This window comes from Phoca vitulina, unplaced genomic scaffold (genome assembly GCF_004348235.1).
Source record: "Phoca vitulina isolate PV1807 unplaced genomic scaffold, GSC_HSeal_1.0 scaffold16, whole genome shotgun sequence".
Taxonomy (NCBI): Eukaryota; Metazoa; Chordata; class Mammalia; order Carnivora; family Phocidae; genus Phoca; species Phoca vitulina.
This window is the reverse complement of record NW_022589719.1, coordinates 20,809,326-20,837,324: the sequence shown is the minus strand read 5'-3', so window position 1 is coordinate 20,837,324 and position 27,999 is coordinate 20,809,326. Positions and strand designations below refer to the sequence as shown.

General features: G+C 36.9%; 1 protein-coding gene across 2 annotated transcripts; it reads right to left on the bottom strand.

Moving 5' to 3' along the window:
- API5 (apoptosis inhibitor 5) lies at positions 1-27,999 on the bottom strand. 2 transcript variants are annotated; one of them, XM_032413937.1, is made up of 14 exons: positions 27,781-27,999; positions 20,363-20,524; positions 19,054-19,147; positions 18,510-18,575; positions 17,719-17,870; positions 15,722-15,928; positions 14,899-15,003; positions 13,919-14,008; positions 12,556-12,737; positions 11,262-11,355; positions 10,421-10,477; positions 7,545-7,621; positions 6,882-7,018; positions 1-2,248 (listed from the first exon to the last, which is right to left on the bottom strand). In XM_032413937.1, exons 1-14 carry the CDS (start codon positions 27,847-27,849, stop codon positions 2,166-2,168), a joined length of 1,575 nt encoding a protein of 524 aa, XP_032269828.1. In that variant the 5' UTR covers positions 27,850-27,999; the 3' UTR covers positions 1-2,165. The 2 variants fall into 2 exon arrangements, with proteins under 2 accessions (XP_032269828.1, XP_032269829.1); XM_032413938.1 differs by having other exon boundaries at positions 1-2,243.

The following is a 27,999-nucleotide window of genomic DNA, read 5'->3' as shown; positions in this document are numbered from 1 at the left end:
ACTTGTCCATCTTTATATTTTCATGGTCTAACACACTGGCACAACAGAAATAATCAATAATGTTTAGTGGATATCCAGGAATCTTAAGTTATCATAATCATAACACATCAAGACACAAAACAAAATTACAAAAGGAAATTTATTTCAAAAGCATAAGGGACATTTACATTTGAACAAGGTGATAACAGGTGTCTTGCAAAAGAAAAAAAATTCATGGCATGAAGTTTTTCTTTCAAATTTTTGAAGCAAAAATAACCTAAGTTGTGCACTATTGCCTTTGGAAAGGTAAGAGGAACAATGAGGTGGTAAAGGAAGGAACACAGTCAACTCAGTATCAAACTTGAGAAAGTAAAGTCACTTCTGCTCAGCTTTGAGTTTACAAATATGTTTTAAAAAAGAAAAAGAGGAAAAGTTAGACTTAATGTTCAAATTTATATAACTGTAGTCCCAATACAGTTTCCGTACTTGAAATGGATTTAGGCCACCGGCTGATGCCTCTGAGGTCCAGACTATCTGGTCACAGTTTTCAAATGGCAATTCTATGTTCCTATGTCTGTTCAGATTCCAAGGGAGCTTTAGGTTCAGCTCATAGTCTTTTGGAATGTTTAAGAGATTATTGCCACCACTCCATAGTCAAGCTGACCAACTTCTTTTGCTCACTTGTATCATTCTAGTCTTTAAAAAATACTTTCCCCATAAACATGTGCAGTAATTCTAACAAAGGGGTTTTGCTTTTTCCCCAATGTAGAGGTAACAGTAATGAAGACACCTGCATTAGAATCACAAACTATTCCTCAAAAAATATGTCAAACTACTAGAAAATGTCATTCAGGCATTGAATTTGAATAGCAAACTTGGGGAGGGAAGATTAACTGTGGAACAAAAATATATGAAACATTCAAATGCAGAGCAAAGGGCCTATGCTACTAAAAATGCCCATGACATTAATCACTCCACAAACCCCCCGTCTGTTGTTTTAACCTAAAGAATCTATTAGCTAACTTATACAATAATTTTGATTAATAACCTGAGAAGTTAAAATCTTGAAAGTGGCAAAAGCAAACCGAGAGAGCATCCCTTGCTTATTGGTACACCATGTTTTCAAGTCACTTTTCCTGGGTTGCCCTGGTTATTAAATCCCCAAATTCTAAATTATTCTATCTCATCCTGTAGAAACCTATATGTACATAAGATTCAATATTTTGGCTGTATTTCTCCAGCAGGGATCTCCAAATTTATCTTTGAAAATGCAGCCTTTGTTTATTTTTAGTTTTAAATAACAATAATCATGTAAGTGCAACTGACTCAAAATTCCTCACTACTGGGAGGAAAACCTAGGTAACAAGTTAATAATGGATTCAGCCTCAAAAAGGATCATCACCGTGTCAAAGACTACCCGTTCCAGGAATTTTAAAAAAATGATTTATGTTGTGTAGTCAAGTTTCACAGCATGCATGTATATATACATACACATATGCTTATGTATGCATGTATATTATACATACACATTTCTATTCAAATAGTAAGATCCCATAGTCAAAAGTTTGTATCACAACATATGGAGAAGAGTTAAGTAAGCAGTGCAAAGCAACTTACTTCCTCCTAAAAATGTAATGTCATTTCTACATTTTAAGAAAGCTGATAAGTATTTTGCTTTTATAACACTAGGTAGGAAATGCCTAGCAGCTTTATTAAAATTAACAATGAAAATAAAATGTTAAGATTGACCATGACTCTTCTCCATATGTTGGGGAAGAAAAAAAGACAGAGGGTAGAGGAAATCAGTAACCTTTCAACTGATCATCTTTACCAGTTATCAGAAACAGACTGAATTTCATTACATTTTAGACTTGAATAGATTTCAATAACAAATTACCAAGATGTTTAAAAGTAAAAGATTCACAATATGAAGTCTGAATAATGATGATATTGCAAAAACAAGTCAAGATTGTGGACAAAGCATCCAAAAATATCACTGTGGTTTTTACCTTGGACACAACCATGGTCTGTTTACAAAAGTAGATCATACATACAAAGGTATAAAGAACATTAAGTTTTTAGCTGAAGGCAGCAGTCCTTTTAAAGGGACATCCCCGGCAATCCAATGAGTAGTAGAATTTAAGTATATTAAGCTCATGACAATGCTGAAGAATGTGATGTCTTATTCAGTAGAGTCTTCCCCGACTACGATTTCCTCGTGCTCCCCAACCTCGGCCACCTCTACTTCCCCTGAAGGCTCCTCTCTGCTCTACGAAAAAGCGAACAAGGGTTTAGGTCTTGCTCAGGACTTCATGGTACAGCAAACACAGAAGAAATGTAGCCCGTAGCTTTGAGTGTATAGCAGTAAGCTCTATAAAAGCAGCACTGGTATTCTGCTAGTCTATAAATTCAATCTGTACATAAAACCAGGGCAACATATATACTAAAGCACATATTCAGAGTAGGTACTCAATTAAATGTATCCCACTACCAAGATATTTCAAGGTGACAATGTTATAACTACATTTCTTCGTTATTTTGATGCCTATCACTACTAAAGATAATTAAACTATAAAAATTTCTATACTTGATATGGAATTAACAAGCCACTGGTCTTCAAAAGCTAGTGCTATGAATGCAAAATATCTTAAATTATCAATGATCAGTTTTGAAAAATTAAGCAAGACTGAAAAGCGTACCTTTCAAATGCAATGAATAAGCAATCTGTTTTGGTCACAGTATTTCAGACACCTGGACTCACAAAAATGCAGGTATAAATGCCAACAGCTTTTCTCACTGCTTTATCAGCTATGTGAGCTGCTCAGAGTACTGCCAAAAAGGTGATTATGTACACAGTGTTTAGCATGCTGATGTAAATTAGGAATATCTTTTGCTGAAAAATCAAGTCACTTGTGTCATACAGTTGAATGAGTTTTTGATTCATTCACTGGTTACTCTCTTTTATAGCTTCAGAGAAATATTCCTTTAAGGAGTCTTTCCAGTGAAGAAAATTGAAGTTATCAGCCAGGTTGGACTTTTCATCATACATAAATAAGTTAAGAGTCTCAAACTTCTAATTCCAGAGATCAAATCTCTTCATTGAACTTTCAAACTTCCTCATTGCAGCAATCTTGTTAGGAGCAATAAAAACCACCTGGCGTTGCCGTTTTGGATCCATAATGTTGAATGCTTGAAAAATTCCTATTAAGTCCATATTGCAATCATTTTTTTGCCATTATGGCTAGAAATATAATTTGGGTAATGTTTTGATGTTTTTTTTTTTTTCCCTCCAGCAACCATGAGTTAGAAAACTAACTCGACCTTTCCCCAACTTAGCCAGTATTTATCTGTTTAATAGAATGGGATCTGATTCAAAGTCATCTTTCATGTCATGGCACATTTTTCTAAGCTGATCTATTTGAAAGCCATTTAAATGACACCACCATGTTTATTACCCCTTGAACATATTCAGAAAATCAGAGGTGGTCTGAGGGTAAGATGTTCCCAGTAACTGATGCAGGGAGTGTAGCAACCCTTATGTACGCTGTAACTCTTGCATTTTTGACTGTTTAAGACTTGGCCTCATCTATGCAGATGTCAGCACATTTTCCCCCTACCGTACTCATTATAAAACCTTCATTTTTCGGTTAATTTAACAACACACTTAACAAATTAACATTTTTTTTAACAAATTAACATCTTCATAGATATCATTATTACCTACAAGCTAACTGACTACTAAAATACACCCTTTCAATTGTTTTTTTTTTTTTTTAAGATTTTATTTATTCATTTGAGAGAGAGACAGAGAGAGAGCACAAGGCGGGGGGGAAGGGTAGAGGCAGAGGGAGAAGCAGGTTCCCCCGCTGAGCAGGGAGCCCGACCCTGGGATCATGACCTGGGCCGAAGGCAGACGCTTAACTGAGCCACCCAGGTGCCCCTCAATTGTTCAGCTCTATCTAATGAATATATACACTGTACGAAGATATTATTTGATATGGTTATCTTTTCTATACTGGCTATTTTTTTTTTTTTTTAAGATTTTATTTATTTATTTGACAGAGAGAGACACAGTGAGAGAGGGAACACAAGCAGGGGGAGTGGGAGAGGGAGAAGCAGTTTTCCCACTGAGCAGGAGCCTGATGCGGGCGGGGCTCGGTCCCAGAACCCTGGGATCATGACCTGAGCCGAAGGCAGATGCTTAACTGACTAAACCACCCAGGTGCCCCTACTGGCTATTTCTTTTTGATCTGCAGTGGATGCAGCCATTTCTACAGTTCAGGGAGTCTCCAAATTTTCTTTTTTTGAAGGGCTCCATCCTGAGGGACCATTCTGCACTTTCAGGATCTTTTCAGTGGTTTCAAGCTTACATTACTAACTTGAAAAACCACTGCTCCCAGTTAAAATTATACTTTCAGTTATTTTTACATTCTAGAAAAGTAAAAGATGAAGGACACAAGTCACAACATATAGCATGTTTAGTACCTCTGGGTTACTGGGCAACTCTGTATGCAGGAGGGAAAACTAAACATGAGTAGGTGTTTGTAAATACTTTGATTGAAAATGCACCAGGAAGTTGAACTGAGTTCATATTTATAAAGCAAATAAGAGACCTTGGTTAGTAAAGTGATAAACTTGGATAAGGAAGAAAAGTCTACATAAGCCTGCCTGGATTCAAAGAACAATCACAAATTCTGGTTCCTCTTCTATGATGAATAAGTTCAGGCCTATGACAGTGGCACAGTCTATTTCTTTGACCGTAATAAGACAGTATATCAATACTACCTGAGTCTCTAATAACCAAAAAGAGTAAATTTCCTAACCCCTCAGCATACATGACTTTAAAATAAAACCATCCAACCAGTCTTTAGAAAGATAAAACAAAACGTGAGCTTGACAGACACAGAAAAGTGGAATTACAATGATTTTACCAAATGTGGTTAAGAAAATCTATGTACTAAGTGACATTAAGAACACAAAACATGTTCTCCTCTCCAACTTTGAGGCAACACTGACATCCCAGAAAAAAAAAGCAACGTGCTTCTTTCTTCTGCACACAATGTCAGTTCCCTAAGAAAAGGACATAAAAAAGGTGGAAAAAAACCTGACGTAGGTAGGTCTTCCAAATCTCATCTGTAGTATCAAGAACTGTTTTCAATTGGATGGGCAAAAGAAAGCGAAGAAAACTCTTGAAATTCCTACTCTGAGAATACCTATAACCTGTTAACATTCAACTGAAATGTAAAATGCTAGCAGAAATTTTGCTGCTACTTTCCATTCCAATAAAAAAGTCAGAGTTTAGTTTGCTTTGTAATTCTGTTTATGACCAGCACCCAAATGACAAGGCTGACCCCTTTAGGAATATTAAAGTGCTGTAATATCAGACACAAAAAACAATTAACAGGCAAGCTTGTTCTGCCCTTGCTACTTTGAGGACTATGAACAACTGTAGTTATAAGGGACTGAGATTTTTTTCTACTGACAGTGAAAAACAATCACAATCCAAGGCTTTGTATTTTTCACATCTCTTTTCCACATGCATTATGTCATCTGATTCTCACCATCAGGCAGCCAATGAGTTTCTTAGGGCAGAATCCTCATGGAAACTCAAGAGTAACTCACTTGCCCAAGTGATAAGGAATACAGTTCTCTATGTATTGCCATTGCTCTCAATTACTTTAAGTCAAATATAAGATCTGAGATAATAGTTGGATTTTAAGAATAATTCTCATAGACACATTAAATCATACAAGTGACTGAAGACAATCTTTTTTGCAATGAAATAGCAGAATCCTTTCCATTTACAAAATGTTTTCACAAATACTGTTTTTTTCCCCTCTTATTTGACGTTTTTAAGAGCTCTGTGTTATCCCTATTTTTCAAATAAGAAAAGAGGCTAAGAAATGCACATTTACATAATAAGTACAAAAGTTCAGTGATCTTTCCTACACTAATTTGCCTCCAAGTCTGACTGGAGTAGAAGGGTCATTTCACAATCTAAAAACTGCCTTTCCATGATGTTTGCTTTTTATTTAGCTATTGTAGGAAGATTTTAATGTCACGATTATCTCACCTTGAAATGATTATAGACAGTGTATGTTTCAGAATGTGTTTTAAGAATAATTACTGCAGCATTAACTCTGACTGGCAAATTAGACCAGTCATAAGCATATTTGGTTGTATTATTAAGCTTTGTCTTCTTCAGCAAGGTTAAGGAGCTGACTCAGTGATATTTCATCCATTCTTCTTTGAAAGGATCCATCACGTTCTCAAATGATACAAACTTTGCTTCTTCACCAGCACTGGGAGAGAATGGACTAGTGGGAAGCTCTCCTGGCACCAACGGCTAACGCTAGGAGGGAGACTGCACTCTGGGCAGTGGAGAGAGACTGCAATGGACACACCTTCCTTGCCAGATGATACTTTTAACATCTGACTCCACTTCTAGGACTTCTTCTTTTCAAATAGTTAAGAAGATGGAAGACAAGCAGGAGGCAGATAAGGTCCAAGATCATTAATATCATCACATCTGCTAGAACCTATAACTATTCCTGAGGGAGAATGCACACAATGTCTTTCCTTGAAGTTACAAGAGGGAAAACCAAGAATGGATGGTTCATGCCAACTTCCTTTGTTTTGTTACTTCCTCTGAATACAAGAGGCATATTTTTCTTTTCTAAGTTCTTTTCTAAATATTGCATGCTCAATTCAGTGAGCCCACAAGGGAGGGTCAGAAAGGAATGGGGTAACTTGTTTCCCCAATAGCTCTAGTTTCCCAAGCTAACTCAGAAGTCAGTGGAAAGAGGTATTGTGTATGTAAATATATATAATAATTAAAATAAAGTACAACACAATTTCTGCCTAATTTCTCATATTGCTTGTACCCAAACGGAAACGCTCACCATAATTAAAGTTGCTCAAATTGCTGCTGTATTTCCCACTAGGAGGATTATATATCTGCCTGGCATCCCTTTTTGGTCCTGCTGGAGATTTCTTGGGTGGTGAACCGGAAGTTGTATCTTCATTGGCTCTTTTCTGCCTATAATGGTAAGAAGAATGGCAATAAAAAATTCTATTACCAGAGGACATTAAAACACTTGTAATTTAGCATTATCACTCACAAAGGACATCCTGAAGATGATAGTCACATCAGAAAAAAGGAAATAACGTTCTGAGGTCATCAAATTAACTGTGCCTTAGTTATGCAGACAGTGCCAGAGGGCATTTACAAGGCTTGAAAATAATCTGGAATATGTGGCTACAAAATCTTATGTAAGGGCAAGTGACTAAGTTGTAAAATTCGTCAAAAGTCTAGTTATGCTGCAGAAGTACAGACAAGCCTGAAAATTCCAGGGTTGTATTCCACCCGTTTATTTGATAAACACTGCAATTAGACTTTATATTTTAAGTCATGCTTATTTTATTTACATATTTTAACATCTTATTAAGATTATTTAACTGGTAAGGTACCATTTTGTATAGTGAATATAACATCTGAATTCTGATTTTCGTATTTATAAATCTTAAATATCAGAACCCTTAAATCTCTTTTAAATATATCTTACCCAATTTCAACCTTCTGTACAGGTTTCCAGGATAATGTTACTGTGCTTTTATAAGAAGGAGGAATGTGGAAAAGATCCTAAAAAGACAAAATGAAGACAAGATTTCTAATATATCTGGTGGTATAGAGAATGGTGATGAGGGTAAGAAACATGGAGACATCTTAGTTTACGAGAGAGTAAGCTCTAATCTATTCTTCTTGTTCACCTAAAAAAAACAGTTGCAAGAGAAAAAATAAATAGATGATTTTGTTTACAAATTATACCTATTAAACTTCACTAATGTCATTTTGTATACATCACTTCAGAAACTGTAGCTAAGTTTTTTTCCCTTTTATTTATTTATCTGAGAGAGAGCGAGCGAGCTTCAGCACGAGGTTGGGGGCAGAGGGAGAGGCAGAAGCAGACCCCTGCTCGCCGAGCAGGAAGCCTGACTTGGGGCTCAATCCCAGGATACTGGGATCATGACCTGAGCCAAAGGCAGATGCTTAACCGACTGAGCCACCCAGGCGTCCCTAGCTAAATTTTTTCTAAACGATGATCATTTAGAATTCCAGGATAAAATATATCAACTGTATTAAACGATGTCTTAAGTATTTCTTTTGCACAGCTGCAGTCACCAAGGTGCTTTAAGGGAAAAAGAATGGTACAAACTACATTTGCTTTTGCAGACTTTTAAGTGGTTTAAAATTAGAACAAAATTAGAAAACTAAAGGCCTGGCTAATCATATTTTTCTTCTTCTCAAATATCTATAAATTACCAATAAGGGAAAAACCCACAAGATTTAAATACCAAATTATTAGTATGTGGTAATGCAAATGTTTGCTGAATTTAAAAGTTAAAGTAATCCAGAACTGAAATAATCTAACCTCATGATATCCTCAAAACTTGGACGGATTTCTAAATATATTTATTCTTAGTATTTTACCTTTCTTATCAGCTTTAACTTTGATTTTTTAGAAGATTTTATGTATCTATTTGAGACAGTGAGTGAGTGGGAGGGATGGGGTGAGAGTATCTGAAGCAGACTCCACGCTGAGCGCAGAGCCGAAAACGGGGCTCAATCCCGTGACTGTGAGATCATGACCTGAGCTGAAACCAAGAGTTGGACACTCAACCGACTGAGCCACTAAGGTAGCCCACTCTGATTTTTATATATAGGTAAAATTTGATTAAACTGTATTCTTTCCACAGTTAAACATACTAATAAAATCACCTACTATATGAAACTTAAGTCTACTCTGCCAGATAAATGCAGGGAATTAGTGGTAAAGTCCTTTGGATCAAAAATGCCTGAGGTTTCTAACTGGACTGATTTAACATATGATGTTATTAAAGGGATTTTACTTTATCTATATGAGAAAATGGATGTTGGCTGTATCTATTTGTGGTATATATATGTAGGTTAATCATATTCTATACTTTAAAATGATACAATGATGTGTGTAAATTATTTCTCAAAAATATCTCACATTTTGATATATGAATTCACTGTTTGAAATTATTATTTTTAAGGTTTTGAAATGAGTGGTGGCTAAAATTATGCAAAGAGCCCAAATGTCCATCGACTGATGAATGGATAAAGAAGGTGTGTGTGTGTGTGTGTGTATAAGAATATTACTCAGCCATCAAAAAGAATGAAATCTTCCCATTTGCAACAATGTGGATGGAACAGAAGTTTATTTGCTAAGTGAAATAGGTCAGTCAGAAAAAGAAATAGCATGATTTCATATGTGGAATTTAAGAAACAAAACAGATGAACAGAGGGGAAGGGAAAGAAAAATAAGATAAAAACAGGGCAGCAAACCATAAGAGACTTTATAGTTAAGACAACAGAGGGTTGCTGGAGGGGAGGTGGGTGGGGGTATGGGCTAAATGGGTGATGGGTATTAAAGAAGGCACTTGTTGGGATGAGCACTGGGTGTTATACGTAAGTGATGAGTCACTAAATTCTACTCCTGAAACCAATACTACACTTACGTTAACTAACTTGAATTTAAATTAAAAAAAAAAAAAGTAAAATTATAAAAATTTTCTTAGGAGATGGGGGTATTTGTACCTCTTCTCTTTCCATGATACTCATTCTTTAATGTCTCACTGTTGCTTTCTCTGAAAAGTTTCCCTCTCTTCTGATAAAAAGTAATTATTCCATGGGATTTTTACCAGATTAGTGTTAGGGTATACCACTAGTCCTAATTTTGTTACTGCCAGGCTTTGTGCTCTAGGTGTTACAAACATCAGTGCTTTTTCCACCTGGCTACAATACTGTTAACTTATAGGAACAGATGATGGTTACTTTGTTGTGATTCTTTTTTTCTCCCCCTCAGATTGTGTTTTGTTTAGATTAATGGATACTTGGGGAGGATAAAGAGAACTGAAGGGTATTTATGGTTTAATGGTAAGGTACATCTTAGTCGACAGTACAGAAAGTGCTCAATTTATTACATAGACAAGTTAACAGAAAAGACCATAGGGAAACATTTCATGGGCCACACAGGCTTGTCCATCTTTAATGTAAGCAAAGCAGGGTTTTACTGGCCATTTGAAAGGACCCAACAGACCACCCGAACTTAAGTCAGTGAAATTTCTGAGTCTAAACGTATTTGTTCCAATGCTTTTGGGTCAGAGAAAATCTGCATGCCTCCCTTTGCAGTATTTTCTGCAATAACGTTTAAAATAATACAGTGTATGATTTTATGATAGCTACAGAAATGGAACTTGGTATTGTAAAAAGGATAAAGCCTTAAAAGGCCAAAAGTCTGGAATACAATGGTATCTCCCCTTTAACAGTATCATCACAGACCTAAAAACACATGGATAACCTCTTGCACTAACTTTCTAGCTAGCTGGAAGGACTGGGTAACAAAGGAACACTTACCTTGATTAAAACATTAATATTATTTGTTATTTTCAGTGCAACAACTTTAATCTTGTTCTGCAAAAGGAAAACAAAATTAAAGTGCCAATAAACTTTTGTGATGCATATCCCATTCCCATACAGAACTGGAGTAATTACACTTCTCTTTCAGAATCATTTCTGCTTACTCCCACTTCTTGACTCTAAACCAGTGTAGAGATGGCAAAGAAAGCAAATAATCTTTATGTTCCCTTGACAGGTTAGAATATTAAACTGTTATTTACCATTTATCTGAAAAAATGAGTGAGAGACAGGTCATATGTACATAGGAGTTGTTTTAAAAGCCATCAGCTTAAGTTACAGGAAGACATAATGAAAACTTAAAATATTTCATTAGAATTGGGATGAAGATTGATCAAAATAGGTGAGATCAGAGAAATCCAAAAATCCCAACACAAACACACATATAGTTTGGTTTAGAATTGGCAATTTAATCTTTTTTTCAATGTAAATTGATGTTTGGTTTTCCAAAAGGTAAAAATTAAAATATCACAAACATCAATCAAATATTTGAACAAAATGTGCTAATGAGACCCTAGTGAAAGACTGGTATGTATCTAAATTTGGGAACACTGTTCATAAACCTGAAAATATTCGAAATATTTCAACAAGGATAAAAACATTAACTTAGCAAATAACTAGGCAATCTTCTAACATCATATTGTATCTTCAACATAGACTTGTATTACCAGTTCAAATGAAGTCAAATGTTACATTTCAACATATGAATTGAGCCTGAATTTGTACTACATGCTGGCTATTATAAAAAATTTCCTTATAAGATGTGACCCAGTATTCTTACCTCTTCTGTTTTTAAGGCCTCGCCTGTTTTACCCTGCAGAGCCAAGCGAAGTTGTCGGATATAAACCTGCAGTCCCCGTGCAAAGTACTGCAGCCTAAATAAAAAAGTATTGGTTAGTTAGCAAATCATTACTTCAACTTTGTTTTTAAACTCAGAGAATCTTCTACTATAGCTAAATGTTCTTAACTAATAATTTTTTTGAGGAAATTTTTTTTATTATCAATATATGATCCCAAGAGATACATAAATAAGCGAAATAAAAAGTTTTCCTTTACCAAAAACAGGAATAAATCCATACTCAACCTGGCAAGGGAAAGATTTGTAACACTGTGTTTGTTATGTTAACCTGTAAAGCGTGGTCAGAGTGACCCATTCAGGAGCCATGGATTAGAATCATGGGTTCTACTCTTTCACTGGCCAACTGAAGGTCAAGTGACCTTAGACAAATCACTTACCCTCTATGTATTTATCTGCACACAGTGTTTGATCCCCAAGGTCTAGTTAAAAATAAAACAAAATTGCTAATCTGAGAATTATTATAAACTCATATAAATCTCAAAGGGTTCAAAGAAATACCCTTTTCAAGTTTGTTCCCAGATAATATGTGAAGAAAGGCAGTATACAGCCCCATCTTGCTGACTTCTAGAACTCTGCTTAATAACCTGGCATCATTTTTTAATTTTTGCAGGAATTTCTTAACTTGTTGCTTCTGACCAAATGTTTCACCAAGTATTAAACCACTGCCTTACCAAAGAATAGAGGACAGTAACAGATGGTACAGTGGCCAAGCATTTCAAAATTTAAGATGTGAAGTTGTTAATAAAATGAACAAAGTGTGTTCATGAAACAACTTATGATTTCTCCAGTGCTGCTCCCTTAGAACACGCTAAGACATTAACACCGGCAGCTCCAATTTACAAAGGACCCACTATGTACCAGGCACTGTGCTCAAAGCTTTCTATTCACTGTCTGATTCTCACAACTCTACGAGGCAGGTGCTGTTATCATTTAATGTAACTGCTGAGGAAAATCAGGGAGTTAGAGAGGTTGGGAACCTGCTCAAGATCATAAAGCAAGTGAGGAGAGTGAGTCTGTTTTTGAAAAAGTTCTCTCCCCCACATAGATTTGTTGCACCACAGGTTTATATACATTCTTGTTTTATGGATCTTCTATTTTGTCCCACCAGGTAAGGAAGGGTGGGGAGACAGCTCTTGTAAAAGGAAAAGAAAACCAAGAGAGTATCAAGATAGCCATCATCTTTGCCAAGGATTGGGCCACTTCAATCATACATCACCTAATTTTAAAATCTTTCAGCTTTTCTGCATTCAGTTTGGCCGTTAAGAAATCTGGAAGTTTTCGGCCCAACTGGTGAAAGCTGTACAACAAACATTCCACATAGCTGAACTGCAGCTTGGGTTCTTCATTACCAGCATTCTCCCCATTTTCTGCTTCTTCTGGAGGGAGAGGCATGTACTCCTAAGAGATGAAAATATAGAGGTATTTGCAATATGCTGTAAATGCTCTAATTATAAACACACAGTGAAATAACTGCAGGGCATGCTTTTAAGGCATGAAGCATTAAAAACTACCAAAATCAGAAATTTAGGTAAGATATTCCTTTTACCTATCGGATCAATGACCTAGCCCGTCAACCCCTCCATATTAACCTATGTTGTAGCTGCTGCGACCACCACCACCGCTACTATTACCGACAGTGAAGTAGCTCGTAACATTTACTAGGCACTTACACAAATGAAGGAACTGAAATTCTGACAGCTTAGGTAATTTTTCTATGGTGAAAAAGTAAGATGAAGAATCAGGATTCAATCTAGGTTTGCCACCAAAAGCTGATGCTTTTAACCATTTTATTATGCTAATTCCAAAGATCTTTTCTGAACATTTTCCCACATTGTTTGACTCTCCTTACATTCCAAGTACTGCCAAAGGCTGTCACACTCCGGTAAGGTGTACAGGTCTGGAAGAGCTCCAGATGTTGGATGACTCAATTCATACTATAGGTCTAATGCTCATCACTCACTGTGTCAGTTATACAAGTGCTTACATCCAACAAGAAAATCACTTGGTGATGCTGATAATTATTTTATCAGATGGCCTATTTTTTCCACAATTATGACTTAAATGATTTTATTTCCTGGCTGCTATAGCTACTTGGCCTTGGGCAGCAACCTGGATGGCAACCTGGAGCCAATGTGAAAATATTCTGATAAAGGAATAGCAGAAACACCTACTATAAAAATCCTGTATTATCTTTTACGCAAACCATCAACAACAGAAACAATGCCAAAGATTTTCTTTTAAAAGTAGACAACAGGGGTGCCTGGGTGGCTCTGTTGGTTAAGCTACTGCCTTCGGCTCAGGTCATGATCCTGGAGTCCCGGGATCGAGTCCCGTATCGGGCTCCCTGCTCAGTGGGGAGTCTGCTTCTCCCTCTAACCCTCCCCTCGCTCATGCTCTCTCTGTCTCTCAAATAAATAAAATCTTAAAAAAAAAAAAAAGTAGACAACATGTGGCCTGAACAACTAAAAACACTTGCTAGAATTATTCTATCTAATCTGAATTTCAAAAGTTGGTTCTCTAGAAATTACATCACACTATTACATACTGATTATGCCATAAGAAAAGAAAAAAGTTCTTACCAATAACTTGTCAAATAGTTTTCTTAAATTTGTTTCTAGCTTTTCCATGTCACCACAAAATGAACTCATCTCTGCCAATAGTTTCAATACCTAAAACACACAATTCACTGTTATTAGTATTATTTTTTTTGAATGGGCAAGGGCTGTAAAATAAGAATGATTTTAGATAACTTTTTAAGGCTGCTTTCTGCTACAGCTTAATATTGTACTACGAAGAGACACTAAGGAAGAACTCTTAACAGCAAAGAATTATTTACTAACATTTAGAACAGGCTTCATTTGCTATTAAATTTAGTCTCTGGACACTAACTCAAAGTATTGGTAACTGCTACTATTCTTGAGGTCCATCTCTCTTTTACTCAATCCCAGTCTTTAATAAGCCAAACCCAAGACATCTGAAGCAAATGACAACAACAGTATTCAGTGGGTCTCCTCTTCTCTATCCCAAAAACCTATGACGGAAATGGCACACATTTCCACACTTCAGCTCAATTCAATAATCATTATTTAGTGCCTTTCAGAATTGGCTCAGCACTCGATTCTGGGGATACAGAGATGAATCAGTTAAATGTGGAGAGATAAATGTTACACGTGCTGTGAAAAAAATGTATATGTACATTACAGCAGAGATACAAAGGAGAGAGTCGTCAATTATATTGGAGAACGGATAAAGGATATTTTGTATTAACCCAGTTTAAATCTGGCTCTCAATTATGGATAGAGGTAGGAACAGTCATGAATTAAACACCTTATTTACAAGTATTAAGGCTACAAAGAGAGAATCATGAACACTATAGGCAGTGCTTTCCCATTGCAGCAAACTTTCATAAATTCATAAAGCATTCCTATGTGATTAATCCTGGGACAGATTACTAGCTAGCCATCATACCTTTATTCTCTTAGAAATCAGATCTCTATATTATTTATGTTAAAATATGGGAATGCCTTTTTAGTACTAAAAGCAGACGTTTTTCTCTTACCTCCAACTGTATATCGAGACCCTCCACTGGTGTAGTCAAGGAACTGAGGTTAGGGAGAACCTGCTCACAGAAGTAAGTCACAAACCTTGTGGAATGCACATTTTTCTGTAAAAATCCGAGGAACAATGAGTTGTCAAAAAAAAGGGGGGGATACTCTTTCAAATATAATAGCAGAATGTCATTCAATAAATGCTGAGCGTGACATCAAGTACTGTGGCTATAAATACAATACAGTGCGTACCCCAGTGAACCCCAGAAATAACCTTGGTAGACAATATACACTCTGTCACAAAGTAATCTGGAGCATTTGGACATCTATAAGTTTTCAAACTCTTCCTCAATTCTTACGTCAAATTTTTGGGGATATTTTAGTGTTGAATTTTGTACATTTTTCAAAAGGGAGGAGTCCTTTATACAGTGTTTTTCAAACTATTCTATGCACATCCTGGAAGACTCATGGCCAGGGGAATCACAAAGCCAGAGAAAAAGAGCATATTTACCTAGAACAATGATCTGTTAGAAAATTAAAAAAAAAAAGCTAAATTACTAACCCAAATGGTTTAAAAACTCAGCTAAACCATAAAGTATGATGCAAAACTCTCTAGACTTTAAAAAAAATCTCTAAGCAAGACTTTAAAAAGAAATTTCTTGCTGCTTTGGGCTCTCACGGCAACCCCACCAAGGCCTCCATAAAGTAAATATTCACTCCACTGTGTTACTATTTTATGCAAAAGTTTGAGGAGAATGCTCAAGTGAGTATCTATAGAAATATAAGCTTCAATAGAGTAATCAAAATAGCAACTAGGTAAAACAAAGAGCTCACAGAGAAGAGGGGTACTGCCTGCCGAGTGCACTGTAAGAGCCTGTCCACACAGTCGGGATCCGAGGGATTGAAGGTTTGCTCCAGGTCGGCTTGTTCAGCCACGAGTTCTACAAGTTGCTGCCTTCCGCTCACTGTCTGTAAGCTTTTTAACCCAGAAAGTATCTTCATGAACAGGACAAATTCTTCACCAGTCACATCTTCTAGGACCTAGAAAGAGACAATTCAGAATTACAGTATTGGTATCACTTGAATGGTAAAGAAAGAGCAATACTGAACCAGTGTAACAAATTTGTCCCTTATTAAAGTCAGATTGCTATTAATATTTCTGAAATACTGATGAGAAGACAACTTCTGGCTTCAGTCAATTTAGCTTTAGAGTACACCAGGCATTCTCAGTGGAGTGCTACACTGTCTCCAAAGGTGCAGAACTTGGTTCTTGGAAAATTTACTCTTTTTTTATGTATAAAGTACAAATACACAGAGTGCATAAACAGATACAGTGTATCTGTGGCATTAAAATTTCATAGGAGAACAGCTAAGAAAAAATAGTCCAAAAAGGCTCTCTTTGGGGGGGGGAGGGGGTGGTAAGAGCGGAAAAAAAAAAATAGAAGAATTCTATAGTCCACTGCCAAATTAGATTCAGCTTCCTATATTTAAAAGCAGCTCAGAGCGCCTGCCTGGCTCAGTCAGTAGAGTATGCGACTCGATCTTGGGGTTATAAATTCAAGCCCCATGTTAGGTATAGAGATTACTTAAAAAAATAAAACTTTAAAAATACATAAAAGCAACAATAAATTAGTTAATTAATTCACATTAATATAGCAACTGTATACAAAATAGGAGACGATACAAGTCTTAAGTGCTCCACATCAGTGGGTCTAAGCCTTTCTATTCACTGACCGAAGAAACAAGCAATCATGACATACTCCACCAGGTTACTAGCTGGGGCATAGGTAAAATATGTTGATATTCCCACCTGGAGAGCTGCTCCTTTCGCTCTCACTGAAGAAATCTCATCAGTAAGCAAGTGAGTGGTGTTGTTAGAGACAATTTTGAATTTTTCTGAACATATATATAAAAGCAATTATCTTCAAACTTTGGCACTTTATGAGTGAAAAGTTAGCTGTGACAAACCTTGTGAATCTTAGCATTTCTAACTATGCTGGTGCTGGGAGCACAAACAGGCATGGTCTCCTTATAGTGATATGGGGTAAGATGGAAAAAAAAAAAAGGCATTTCAATGTGTTTGCTTGTCATTTTGAAATGACCCAGAATACTATAGGAGAATATCCCAAAAGTGGGGAGAGGAGTGGAAATTAGGTAAAATTTCCTGAAGGAAATGATTTGTCAGAGTACTGAAAAATGCATAAATTTTGAGGATAACACCACAAAAGATTTAAGTGTGATCACATCCCTTTAAATTAACATGCTGATTCATCATTACTGGTGACCAAAGTGCAAAATACAATATAAGAAAAGCTTGACATTCTATGGTGATTTTAACAGAATATATCATTTTATACGTAAGCTATACACTGCTAATTTCATCTTTTTTTTTTTTTTAAGATTTTATTTGAGAGAGAGAGAGAGAGAGGAAGAGAAAGCACAAGCGGGAAGAAGCAGAGGGAGAAGCAGACTGAGCGGGGAGCCCGATGTAGGGCTCGATCCCAGGACCCTGGGATCATGACCTGAGCTGAAGGCAGGCGTTTAACCGAGCCACCCAGGCGCCCCACACATACTGTTAATTTCAAATACGTTCTTTTGCTTTAAAGAAGTCTTGTTAGGGGCGCCTGGGTAGCTCAGTCATTAAGCGTCTGCCTTAGGCTCAGGTCATGATCCCAGGGTCCTGGGATCGAGCCCCCCATTGGGCTCCCTGCTCCGCGGGAAGCCTGCTTCTCCCTCTCCCCCTCCCCCTGCTTGTGTTTCCTCTCTCTGTCAAATAAATAAAATCTTTAAAAAAAAAAAAAAAGTCCCGTTAAATAATGACTGAAGCTTACCTTTTTGGATTCAGTTAGTATAAGTTCCTCTACTTCCTTTGTTAAGACTTCATCTGGTAAAGTCTTAAGTTTTGTAGAAAGGAATTTGATTGCTCGTTCTCTAACAATGTCCTCTCCTTGAAGTATTTGGCTAAACAAGCCACCTAAAGTCCCTGCAAAACAAAACAGTTGTGTATAGCAAGTCAATTCTATATCTTCATGAAGTTTTCCCCTTTAACTCATTTAACAGTTATTTAACAGTTATTTCTTTTCCAGTGAGTTAATAAGCATCCTGAATATCATTGATTCTGGCTAAATTAGTCTGAAATGTCTACAGCCCCAACCATAACAGTAATCACATGCTTGTTCATGGATTCAGAAACAACTTGAGCATGACTTTCCCTTTTTAATAATTATTAATAATAAATAGACCCAGGTATTTTGGAGAATTTCTTTAATGTGGCGAAGGGAGTCTTCCAACAAATTACCAATGGAAAAGTTTGATCTGTTTTTGCAATTACTTCTGCTGGTTTTTTGAGTCACAAATATCTTGTGCTAAGCAACTTTTTTTTTTTTTAAGATTTTATTTATTTATTTGAGAGAGAGAGAGAGAGAGCGCACAAGCAGGGGGAGCAGCAGGCAGGAGAGGGAGAAGCAGGCTCCCCAGCTGAGCAGCTTTTTTAAAGAACATTTAGAACTTTTATGAAACAGAACTCAGGGTGAATCTGACTTTATCCTTAACGAATAATGCCAAGCTGCCCAATTCTTTTTTTAACACATCAAGCACAATTCAGAACAAGAGGTGGCCTTACCTTTTGCATCCATCTTAAATATACTTAACAGGGCGTTGTTCACTAAGTTAAATTCTGCAGAGTCATCTGGAGAGAGAAAAAGTAGTACAATGTATAAAATGAATGAAAAATATCATTTGCTTCATTTTCAAACCTAAAATTCAACACAGTTTCTCACAGACTACATTGAAAGCGGAGATACAATTAAGCATTCTTCTCAAGTACCAAGAAAATACACCTTCCCCAGCTGATCTGGCATACCAGGAAAGCTTTTACGTTAAGATGGTACAATTAAAAAACTACAGGAAATTGGGGGGCGAATCATGATACATCAACATTCCCAAAAGAATCACTATGTCTTTATAAACAATTAAAAACAAAGGAAAACAGCATTAGGAATTAGATAATCACAATCCAATAAGCTTCAAACTACTGATTGAAAAAAAGAATTTTAATTTCGATTAGAAGTAGTACCTCCAGCCATAAAGAAAAAAAAGCTAAAAACAGTCACTTTTTTCAAAGAGAAGTTATATTTAGATAAAAGGGTAATAATAAAATTCCTTACCTGTCTGCAGAAGTTGAGTTAGTATATCTGCCACCCGGGGAAGATTTTCTCCAGTGGCAAACTGAGGCAGCTCTTTAATTGCTTGCCGTCGAATCTGAATACGATTTCAAACAAAAAATTAAGCAAATACTACCATCAACAGAAACAACAATCCCAACCTTTAAGGAAAACTAAAACCACAGAGAAACCACAATTAGGGGCATATGAGTCACCAAAATATAAAACATAAGACTTCTGGCAGTTTTAGAAATAATTTGTTCCAATTTAATAGTCAAGCTTCACAGAATAAGTATGTGGTAGAAAGGAATGTTAAATACAATTACCTGACTGGAGTAGACAGATTTGAGATCATAAACAAAGTTTATATACTGATTACATGTAACTGTTGGGTCTTTACTACCTTCAGGCATATACTACAGTAGCCCTTAAAAATGGCTAGAGTGGCAATGACCTATCTAGTAACTATATTTACTTCAGAATTTCTAGTATTAACTACTTCATATAACATCTGTGAATATATTCTGTGTACTTAATTCCAAATTTGTGGTCCTGGCTTATTTAGTTTAAAATAAAAATGGATACGACTTATTTTTTTTAATTTAATTTTATTATGTTATGTTAGTCACCATACACTACATCATTAGTTTTTGATGTAGTGTTCCATGATTCATTGTTTGCGTATAACACCCAGTGCTCGATGCAATATCTGGCAAATTGTGCATGGAATGTTAGCGATTCACTAATTTCACTTGAAAAGCCAGGAGGTGATAGTTCAAAGTTCTCAGGAACCTGAATCAGCAGCCAGAAATGCTAACAGTTAATTCTGTTTCAAGGAAAAACTATTTCTTCTTTTTCTAGTAGTCACATGTAATGATTACACAGACCAATTATTTTTTTGCTATGCACAATATTTAGGGGTGCTGAAACTATATGATGTAACACTTAAATATCTAAGCAAGTATAAACTGATTGAAAACTAACATTAGTCTAATTTCACGTGCACAATGTATAACAATCTATGAAAAAATGTGAGCCACAACCCATTTTTTCCAGTGGATAACAGATAAGCAAAACAAAATATTTTGTGATTCTATGCATTTTTCACAGTTGAAAGGTGGTGAAAGAGAGAATACATTTTCGCAAACATAGATTTAAGCCTCAGTATGGCATCATGCCAAACGACACTGCAGTATTTCGTTGTGCACGGATACGACTGGTGCTTCAATTACATTAGCTGCACATAGGAAGTGTCTGAAAATGGCAAGTGAGACATATGAAAGCTTGTTGAAAGCATCAATCATAAACTTACTGATACATCTTCATCCTCACAGAGGTCTAATTGTGCATTGATAGCAGAATCAGCCAATTCTGGAAAATGTTTAAAGAATTTCGGAATAAACTGGGCTGCTAATCTTTTTTCTTTTGTACCACCTTTCACACCATCTAGTATCACTTGATAGGCATCTTTATGCTGAAAGAAAGAATAAAGCAGAAAAGAAACAATTTTTAAGGATGGGAAGCTAAACAAACTCGAGTCTGCTTTAAATTAGAAAAGTTTTACATAGGCTAAAAAAAAGTAGGGCTTATTTTTGGAGTCTTACTGTTTAAATTGGACACCTATATTCCTACCATCTTCTCCCCTGCCCTCTCCCCGCCCCCACGCATTATTTGTCAGTTGGGAAAGAGAGAAGGAGCACTTGAATTTTAAATGGAGAAAGCAAATAAGTTTGTTGATGCACCAAGGCTTCCTTGTACTAGTGATTACTGACCTGACCTTGTGACCATATTCATGGTTAAACATTATAATTAATATCATATCATAGAATTCTCAAAGAATTGTGTTACATCTACTTAATCATATTTATCTGATTTCAACTAGCACCTTGATGAAGGTAGAAAGAATACAATCTTGAAATTAAGCAATAACAGGGAGGTTAGGAAGCTTTTTTGGTTTCATTTATTTTATGATACAAAAACAGTCATTCATTCTAGATAGTTAACTTTGGATTAAGATAGATTCTAATATTACATATTTACTTTTTATTAGAATACATTAAAAACTCATTTGTTTCCTTTTATTTATTTATTTTTGAGAGAGAGAGAGGGAGACAGCACACAAGGGGGTGGGGGGAAGGGAGAAGGAAAAAGGGGAGAGAGAGAGGGAGTCTCCAGCAGACTCCATGCTCAGCACAGAGCCCAACGCAGGGCTTGATCTCATAATCCTGAGATCATGACCTGAGCTGAAAAGTTGTATGCTTAACCGAATGAGCCACCCAGATGCCCCTCATTTGTTTCCTTAAAAAAAAAAAACTTCGGAAGTGCTCTCCCTTAGATACTCATAATGTGAAGGGTCAACAAGTTCCCAATCCCCCTTACACCTTGCCTCCAAACCAGTCCTTTTCTTAAATGACAATGATCAAGCTGGCAAACAGGAGTAATAAATCCTGAGATTATAGATACACCTTCTGTTTGGACATATGAATAAAACTTCTAATTACTGAAAAACATTAAACATTATAATAATGATACCAAATGTGCACACAGCATAGTGTTTACTTACTCTGCTCAAGGCAATCTGCTCAAGGCAATGCTCTGCTTTAGATATGTGTTTTAGATACTTCCATGCCATCAAAAGGAAAATAACCAATAAAAATCCAGTGGATTATAGAATTGCCCAAACTTTAGTTTTATAATAACTCTTTTCATGGACAATACTATGTTAAGTGGAAAAAATAAAGCAAAATGCAAAGTTACTTGGGTACAGTAGGATCTCAATTAAGGACTTTAATAACAGAAATAAAGTGTTCTAGTATCAAAAAGGCTACAGTCACAATTAGATATTTTAAAGGTACAGGTTTTAATATATTCTGCAAAAATACTAGATTGAAACTTCAAATACTGCCAACCTATCTAAAAAACATAAATTCTAAAAATTAGTTCCAAAAAACTAAAATTCCACCAAACTAAAATTCCACCAACTGATTGACAACTCCTTTTAATATCTTAAACATAACACCAACTCCTAAATAAGAAACATTTCCTGAATTAGGTTAGCTTCCTCATGAAGCGCAGACACAAAATCAGTCGTCAGGAGTTACTACTTCAAAAGCATATTATACACTTTTTAATGCAAAGGTTTGAAAAATTATGGCTAACTTCTCTACCACTGTACATTCCTGTGGTTTGTCTCATGTCTTCCAGATAGACTTCATAAAATCAAAGTTTTAAACAGTTCTGACACCCTTACTTTTTGCAGGGTATCAAATCCAAGTTCCTTTAAATCAAACAAAGCTTTACTTATAAAGCCTTTTGAAGAAATTCCTTACATTATCTAAAATTAGTTGAAGAATCCCTACTTCAAACAATTCATTCTCTTGTCAAGAAAAAAATATCTGAATAGAGTAAAAAGGAATCATTAGCGACATTTATTGAAAGCCTACCGGGACTGAGTAATGCCTTGTGTACATGCCTCACAGTAATCCTGTGAGTTAGGTGTTCCTACTATCCCTATTTTTTAGATGAGAAAACCAAGACTCAGAAAGTGAAATAATTTGTCCAGAGCTACACAGCTAGACAAGTAGCAGATCCAGACCTGAACACAGTTCTGAAAGGCTCTAAAGTCAAGATCTGTGCCTAATACCAAGCCTCTTTAAGTTCTGAGATCTTTGTTAACAAAAGAAGAGAGAAAGAAAGCTTGCCAGATCTAGGACTGTCAGAGGGAAAACTTGAATCCTAAATATAGGCTCCATACAAGCATGTACACTGAGATACAGCATCCCAAACACAGCAAGTGCTTTGAAAAGTTAAGCATTTTAACATATTCAAACTAGAAATCTAAGTTTCTACCATTGGCAGGCATCAGTTTTATCAAATAATTTCTATAAACGTTACTAACAGACTTCACACTGATTACCCTTCATATAATGCAAAATAAAATTCTCTTCTTTGCCAGCTCTTTGTCTTCTAACTGTAGCATAGGGAGAAGACTTTTTACAGAATCTCCTAAAGTAGTTATTACTTCTGGTTTTCCAAGCAGGAAACAAAATATAAGTGATATTTTCAATGATCACAGTGATTTAGTGACAGACAGATTGTAACCATAATAAACTATTTCAAATACTACACAGCACTGCTTATTTTTTTCTCTTCCAACACAAAAGAGTATATTTCAGCTAGATAAATTTGTAATCCTAATAAGTTTTAATTGTAAATATTTTAATGCATTTCTGAAACTACATATTTGTGTGCTTTTAATAGCTAATTAAAAAAGCAAACTCTAAAGAAATCACTAAAATATTTTCAAGTAAAAAGTCAGCTACAGTAAGATCCACATTCAGCAGATACCTTCTACAATAAGAAATTTGTGATAGTGATTGTCAAAACACAACCAATATATTTAAGTGATCAGTGACATGCCAGGTAAAGCCATGTTTGAGACCAGGATGCAGCTTCTAGGAAATAAACAATTATTTTATTTATTAAGATCTATTTATTTTAGAGAGAGAGAGAGCAGCAGCGGGAAGGGGAGAGAGAGAGGGAGAAAGAATCTTAAGCAGACTCTGCCTGAGCATGGAGCCCTACACGGGGCTCGATCTCATGACCCTGAGATCACAACCAGAGCCAAAACCAAGAGTCGGCTGCTTAACTGCACCACCCAGGTGCCCCTAAACATTTATTTTAGAGAAGAAATGATATAGTTCCAACAAACGTATTTCTCAAGTATGACATAAAAAGAAAACGGATATGCTAAGCTATGTTACTTTCTTCTTCAATTTATAATCTAGTTTGTATGTAATACTGAATTAACACTTTATTTAGTGAAGTATAGCTGACATACGGACGTACAACATAGGGATTTGACAATTCTATATATTACTCAATGTTCACTACAATTAAGTGTAGTCGCTGTCATCATCCAACATTATTACAATATTATTGACTATTCATACTTTTACTTATTTTTGAGGGATTATAAACTTGGTCTGTGATTTTAGCTTAATCATACAAAAAAAAAGAGTGTGCTATTTCATGAAATATAAATCAATCAAGCTTACACTCTTCCATGAAGAGCCAACATACTCCCGTGTAAGAGAACAAAGGAGAAATCGGAGTTCAGGCATTATATTGATTTTTTCTTAAAGATTTTATTTATTTATTTGACAGACTGAGAGACAGAGAGCAAAAGAGGGAACACAAGCAGGGGGAGTGGGAGAGGGAGAAGCAGGCTTCCCGCTGAACTGGGAACCCGATGCAGGGCTTGATCCAAAGACCAGGATCATGACCTGAGCTGAAGGCAGACGCTTAACGACTGAGCCACCCAGGCACCCGGCATTATATTGATCTTAACTCAGCCTAACTGCCCCAGTCCTTTCACAGGTGTTTTTTTTTTTTAACTCTAAAATTTTTTTTGACTACATAATTAAAAACTAAATATATCTACATTTAAAAATTAAGTAAATTCAGAAAAATTAGAAACAAATGTAGATAATGGACCACAGCTTGCTCTATGATGGCGAGTTGGGCGCTCTAGGCAGAGCACAGTGGAAAGGGGGCTAGGGAGGTAATGGAACACTCGGCAGAGGAAGGAGAACGGAAGGGTAGTAGTAGCAGAAGCAGAGCTGGGGGAAGGGAAGCCGAATAGTAGGTGGAAAACAGGAGCTACAAGAGGGAAGCAGACAGACTGGAGGGTTTTGAGGCATTAAATAATGCTTCACTTAGAATTTATCACTCGAAGTTTGCTTATTAGAAAAGACACTCATGGTTTAAATATATGATGTGAGAGTATAAAGTTCTCATCTTCATTCATATATACATGTGTACACACAGTAATTACATTTATATATCATTTATTATATAACATATTAACTGTATAATTATAAATTTTATTATTAATATAATTACACCTGCTCTTTCTTTGAATATACTTCTTCAACTTTAAAGAAAAAATGTCTACTGAAGAGCAAGGCACAGTGCAAGGAGAGAAACAAAAAAATGAGTCTTAACCTTAAGACTTTATAATTTGGTAAGGGAAGAAAAGTCCTCACGTGAAATAAAATATAAATCTGAAGTACTATAAATGAATACACAGTGTCAAGCAGGTTCATCAAGAGAAACATCCGATCTGTTTGAGGAAAATTAGCTGAAAACCTCAGAGAACTTGTGTTTTTCCTAACATATTCAAAGAGCATTACTCTCAGAGTAGAATTGACAGTAGTGAGGAGGGCACTCCCCTCACGGCAGCAGCACGAGCAACTGTGGTACTCGGCTCTTCGACAAAGGATAAAAATAAAAATAAACGTTAGAAGGAAGTTCTAGAATAAAAACTCAAATATGGTCTCAGAAATGTCCAGATAGGTACCTGCCAGGAAACTCAACGACCTTGACTGCAAACCTTGTAAGTTAAGCGAAAATCAGGCTTTGCTACACTAAGAATGTAAATACTTTTTCTCCTTAAAAAATCGTCAGTGGTGTTCTTTCCATTAAGTTGGCTCTTGCTTTTAGTTAAAATTCACATGCAGTATCCTGAAACCCACTATCTTTTTTGGTGAGCAGTTTTAGGACTTTCTCTAAAAGGGGAAAAGTTATTACACAATAGAGCAGAATTAGTAGCCATATGGATTAGTCCAGCTTCCGTCCTCCCAGAATTCACTGTTTGAGCTGAGAAAATCACTACACTTCATTATGCACAGGTCTTTTTGTCTCAAATAGTTGCCTGACAGCTGTCATTACAGTGTCATGAAGGTACCGATCTCACATCATGCTAAGAAATTGTGCTAAAATTTTAGCAACTGGCACAGTGTTTGGCACACGGTAGGCACTCAAAAAATGTACTGAATAAATGAAACTGTGGGCCCTCACTGAAACCTGAATGAAAAAGCCCCTCTTCTGTTTTTCACAAACTTGTCTCCTAAGCACTCTTTCCAAATTAAAAGCAAGATTTTTTGCCTTGAGAAAGACATTTTTGACCTCTTGAGGGAGAATTCTCAATCTTACCTGGTATTTAAGATTAAAGATGACATTAAGAGGAAAATGTGAGCAACTCTCAATTATTCACAATGTATACGTAAATTCCAGTTTGGATTCTATTTCCCCTAGAGACTAGGTGGCTGTCAACCTTTCTGCTATCCAGAAAAGAATGAGGGAGGGGGTATGGGACATGACTATGTACACAGTTTCTAAGTTTCCCTAAAAAATTTCTGATCTACCTCTTTGGGAGAGCACCATCTACAAACTGAGGATCACTCCTGGTTTCTACCCCATCTCCTCTGCTGATCTGCAACAAACTCAATTTTAGGTAGAACAATTTGCTACAATATTCCTCAAATCTGTCACAATGAATGAGAATATCTTCACTACTAAATCTTTCTAGGAACAACAACAAAATCAAAATATGACTGATCATAGTTTTTCCAATCTTGTCTTAATGGGCAGAAAATTTCTCCTTCAGTACCGACCTAACACACACCCTATATTTATCTACAACAGACTGTCAGTATATTTCTCATTGATGATGTCAAAATTCCCTACCGAAATGGAAATATATTTGGAAGGAAAATAATCTGGTACTTTCAACTGGTATATTTACAATTCTAGATTAAGCTTAAGGAAGGTCCTGACATCACAATTTCTGGTGGTGGTGTTCAGCTGGGAAATAATTTCCCTGAATTACACATGTCCAGAAAAAGGGGCTGGGAGGGGCCGTGCCACATAGCCTTGCTAATGTTAGTAGTAGACTCCAGGATCTTCCACTTCTTACTCCATGGGACAGACAAGCAGAAGAATCACATTAAGTTCTAAGCACCGAAACAGAATTTCTAACAATGATCAAGATTACTTCTGGGAGAGCCTGGTTCTTTTCCCAAGAAACACACACACACACACCCCCCACACCCCCCAGCTCCTTAAGTTCAATGTACTCCAGTACTTGAAAACTCACGAAGAAGCCCGTATGGTCAACTCAACACTGCTGAAACTGTGCGTCTTGGGGAAACACTGCGGAGAGCTCTTGCCAGACAACTCTATTTAAAGCCGCTCTCTCCCCCTCCCCCCTGCCACTGCACGGTCCCGTTATATTTTCTTCACAACACTTTCCGAGGCGGGTATCCAACTTTCTTATTTATCATTAGTCTCCCTCACTAAAGGTACATTTGGGGAGAGCACGGTAACTTTCTACCTTGTACCTTCAGCGCCCAGCACAGCGCCTGGTGTATAGTAGGCGCTCAAAAACGTACTGAATAAATGAAATCGTAAACCCTCGTTAAAATCCGGGCAAAAGGGCTTCTCTTCTGTTTTTCACAAACTTCTGTCTGCTAAACACTCTTCCTAAATTAAAAGCAGATTTTTTGCCTCGACAAAAACATTTCTGACCTCTTGAGAACTCTCAATTTAATCTTCCGATGGGCTGAGGTCCACCGGAAAGGAGAAAGACTTAAGAGCAATCTGCAGGGCAAGGCTCGGGATGAGAATTAACGGGGGGGCTGACGAGGCTTAGTTAGGAAACACCACGGTGAGAAAAGGCTGGTCAAGGGAGGCAGAGGGGCCTGGGACCGGGACCCGCGCTCTCCCTGGCGAAGCCGGAGTCTACACTCCCAGAGAAGCCCACCCCGACGAAACAGCCGGGGCGGCTGGGAGCCCGCGGGAGAACGAAGCAGCAGCCCCCGCCCGGCCTGGGGAGCGCTTTCGAGAGGCCGCGGAGCACCGGGCCCTGCAGGCCGCTCGGGGACTTACCTGGCCCACTTGCTCCGTAGCATCGGCTAAGATGCCATAGTTGCGATAAAGCTCCTCCACAGTCGGCATGGTGAGCGACAAGCCCAGGGCCCGCTCCTGCTGTCGTCGTCGACGCCGGCGCCACCGCCGCCTCTAAAGTTCTCCAAGCCCGCGACCCGCACTATTACGCCTCCAGCTGCCGCCAGTGCCGCCGCCAGTCACCGCGCTCAGGACGGCTCC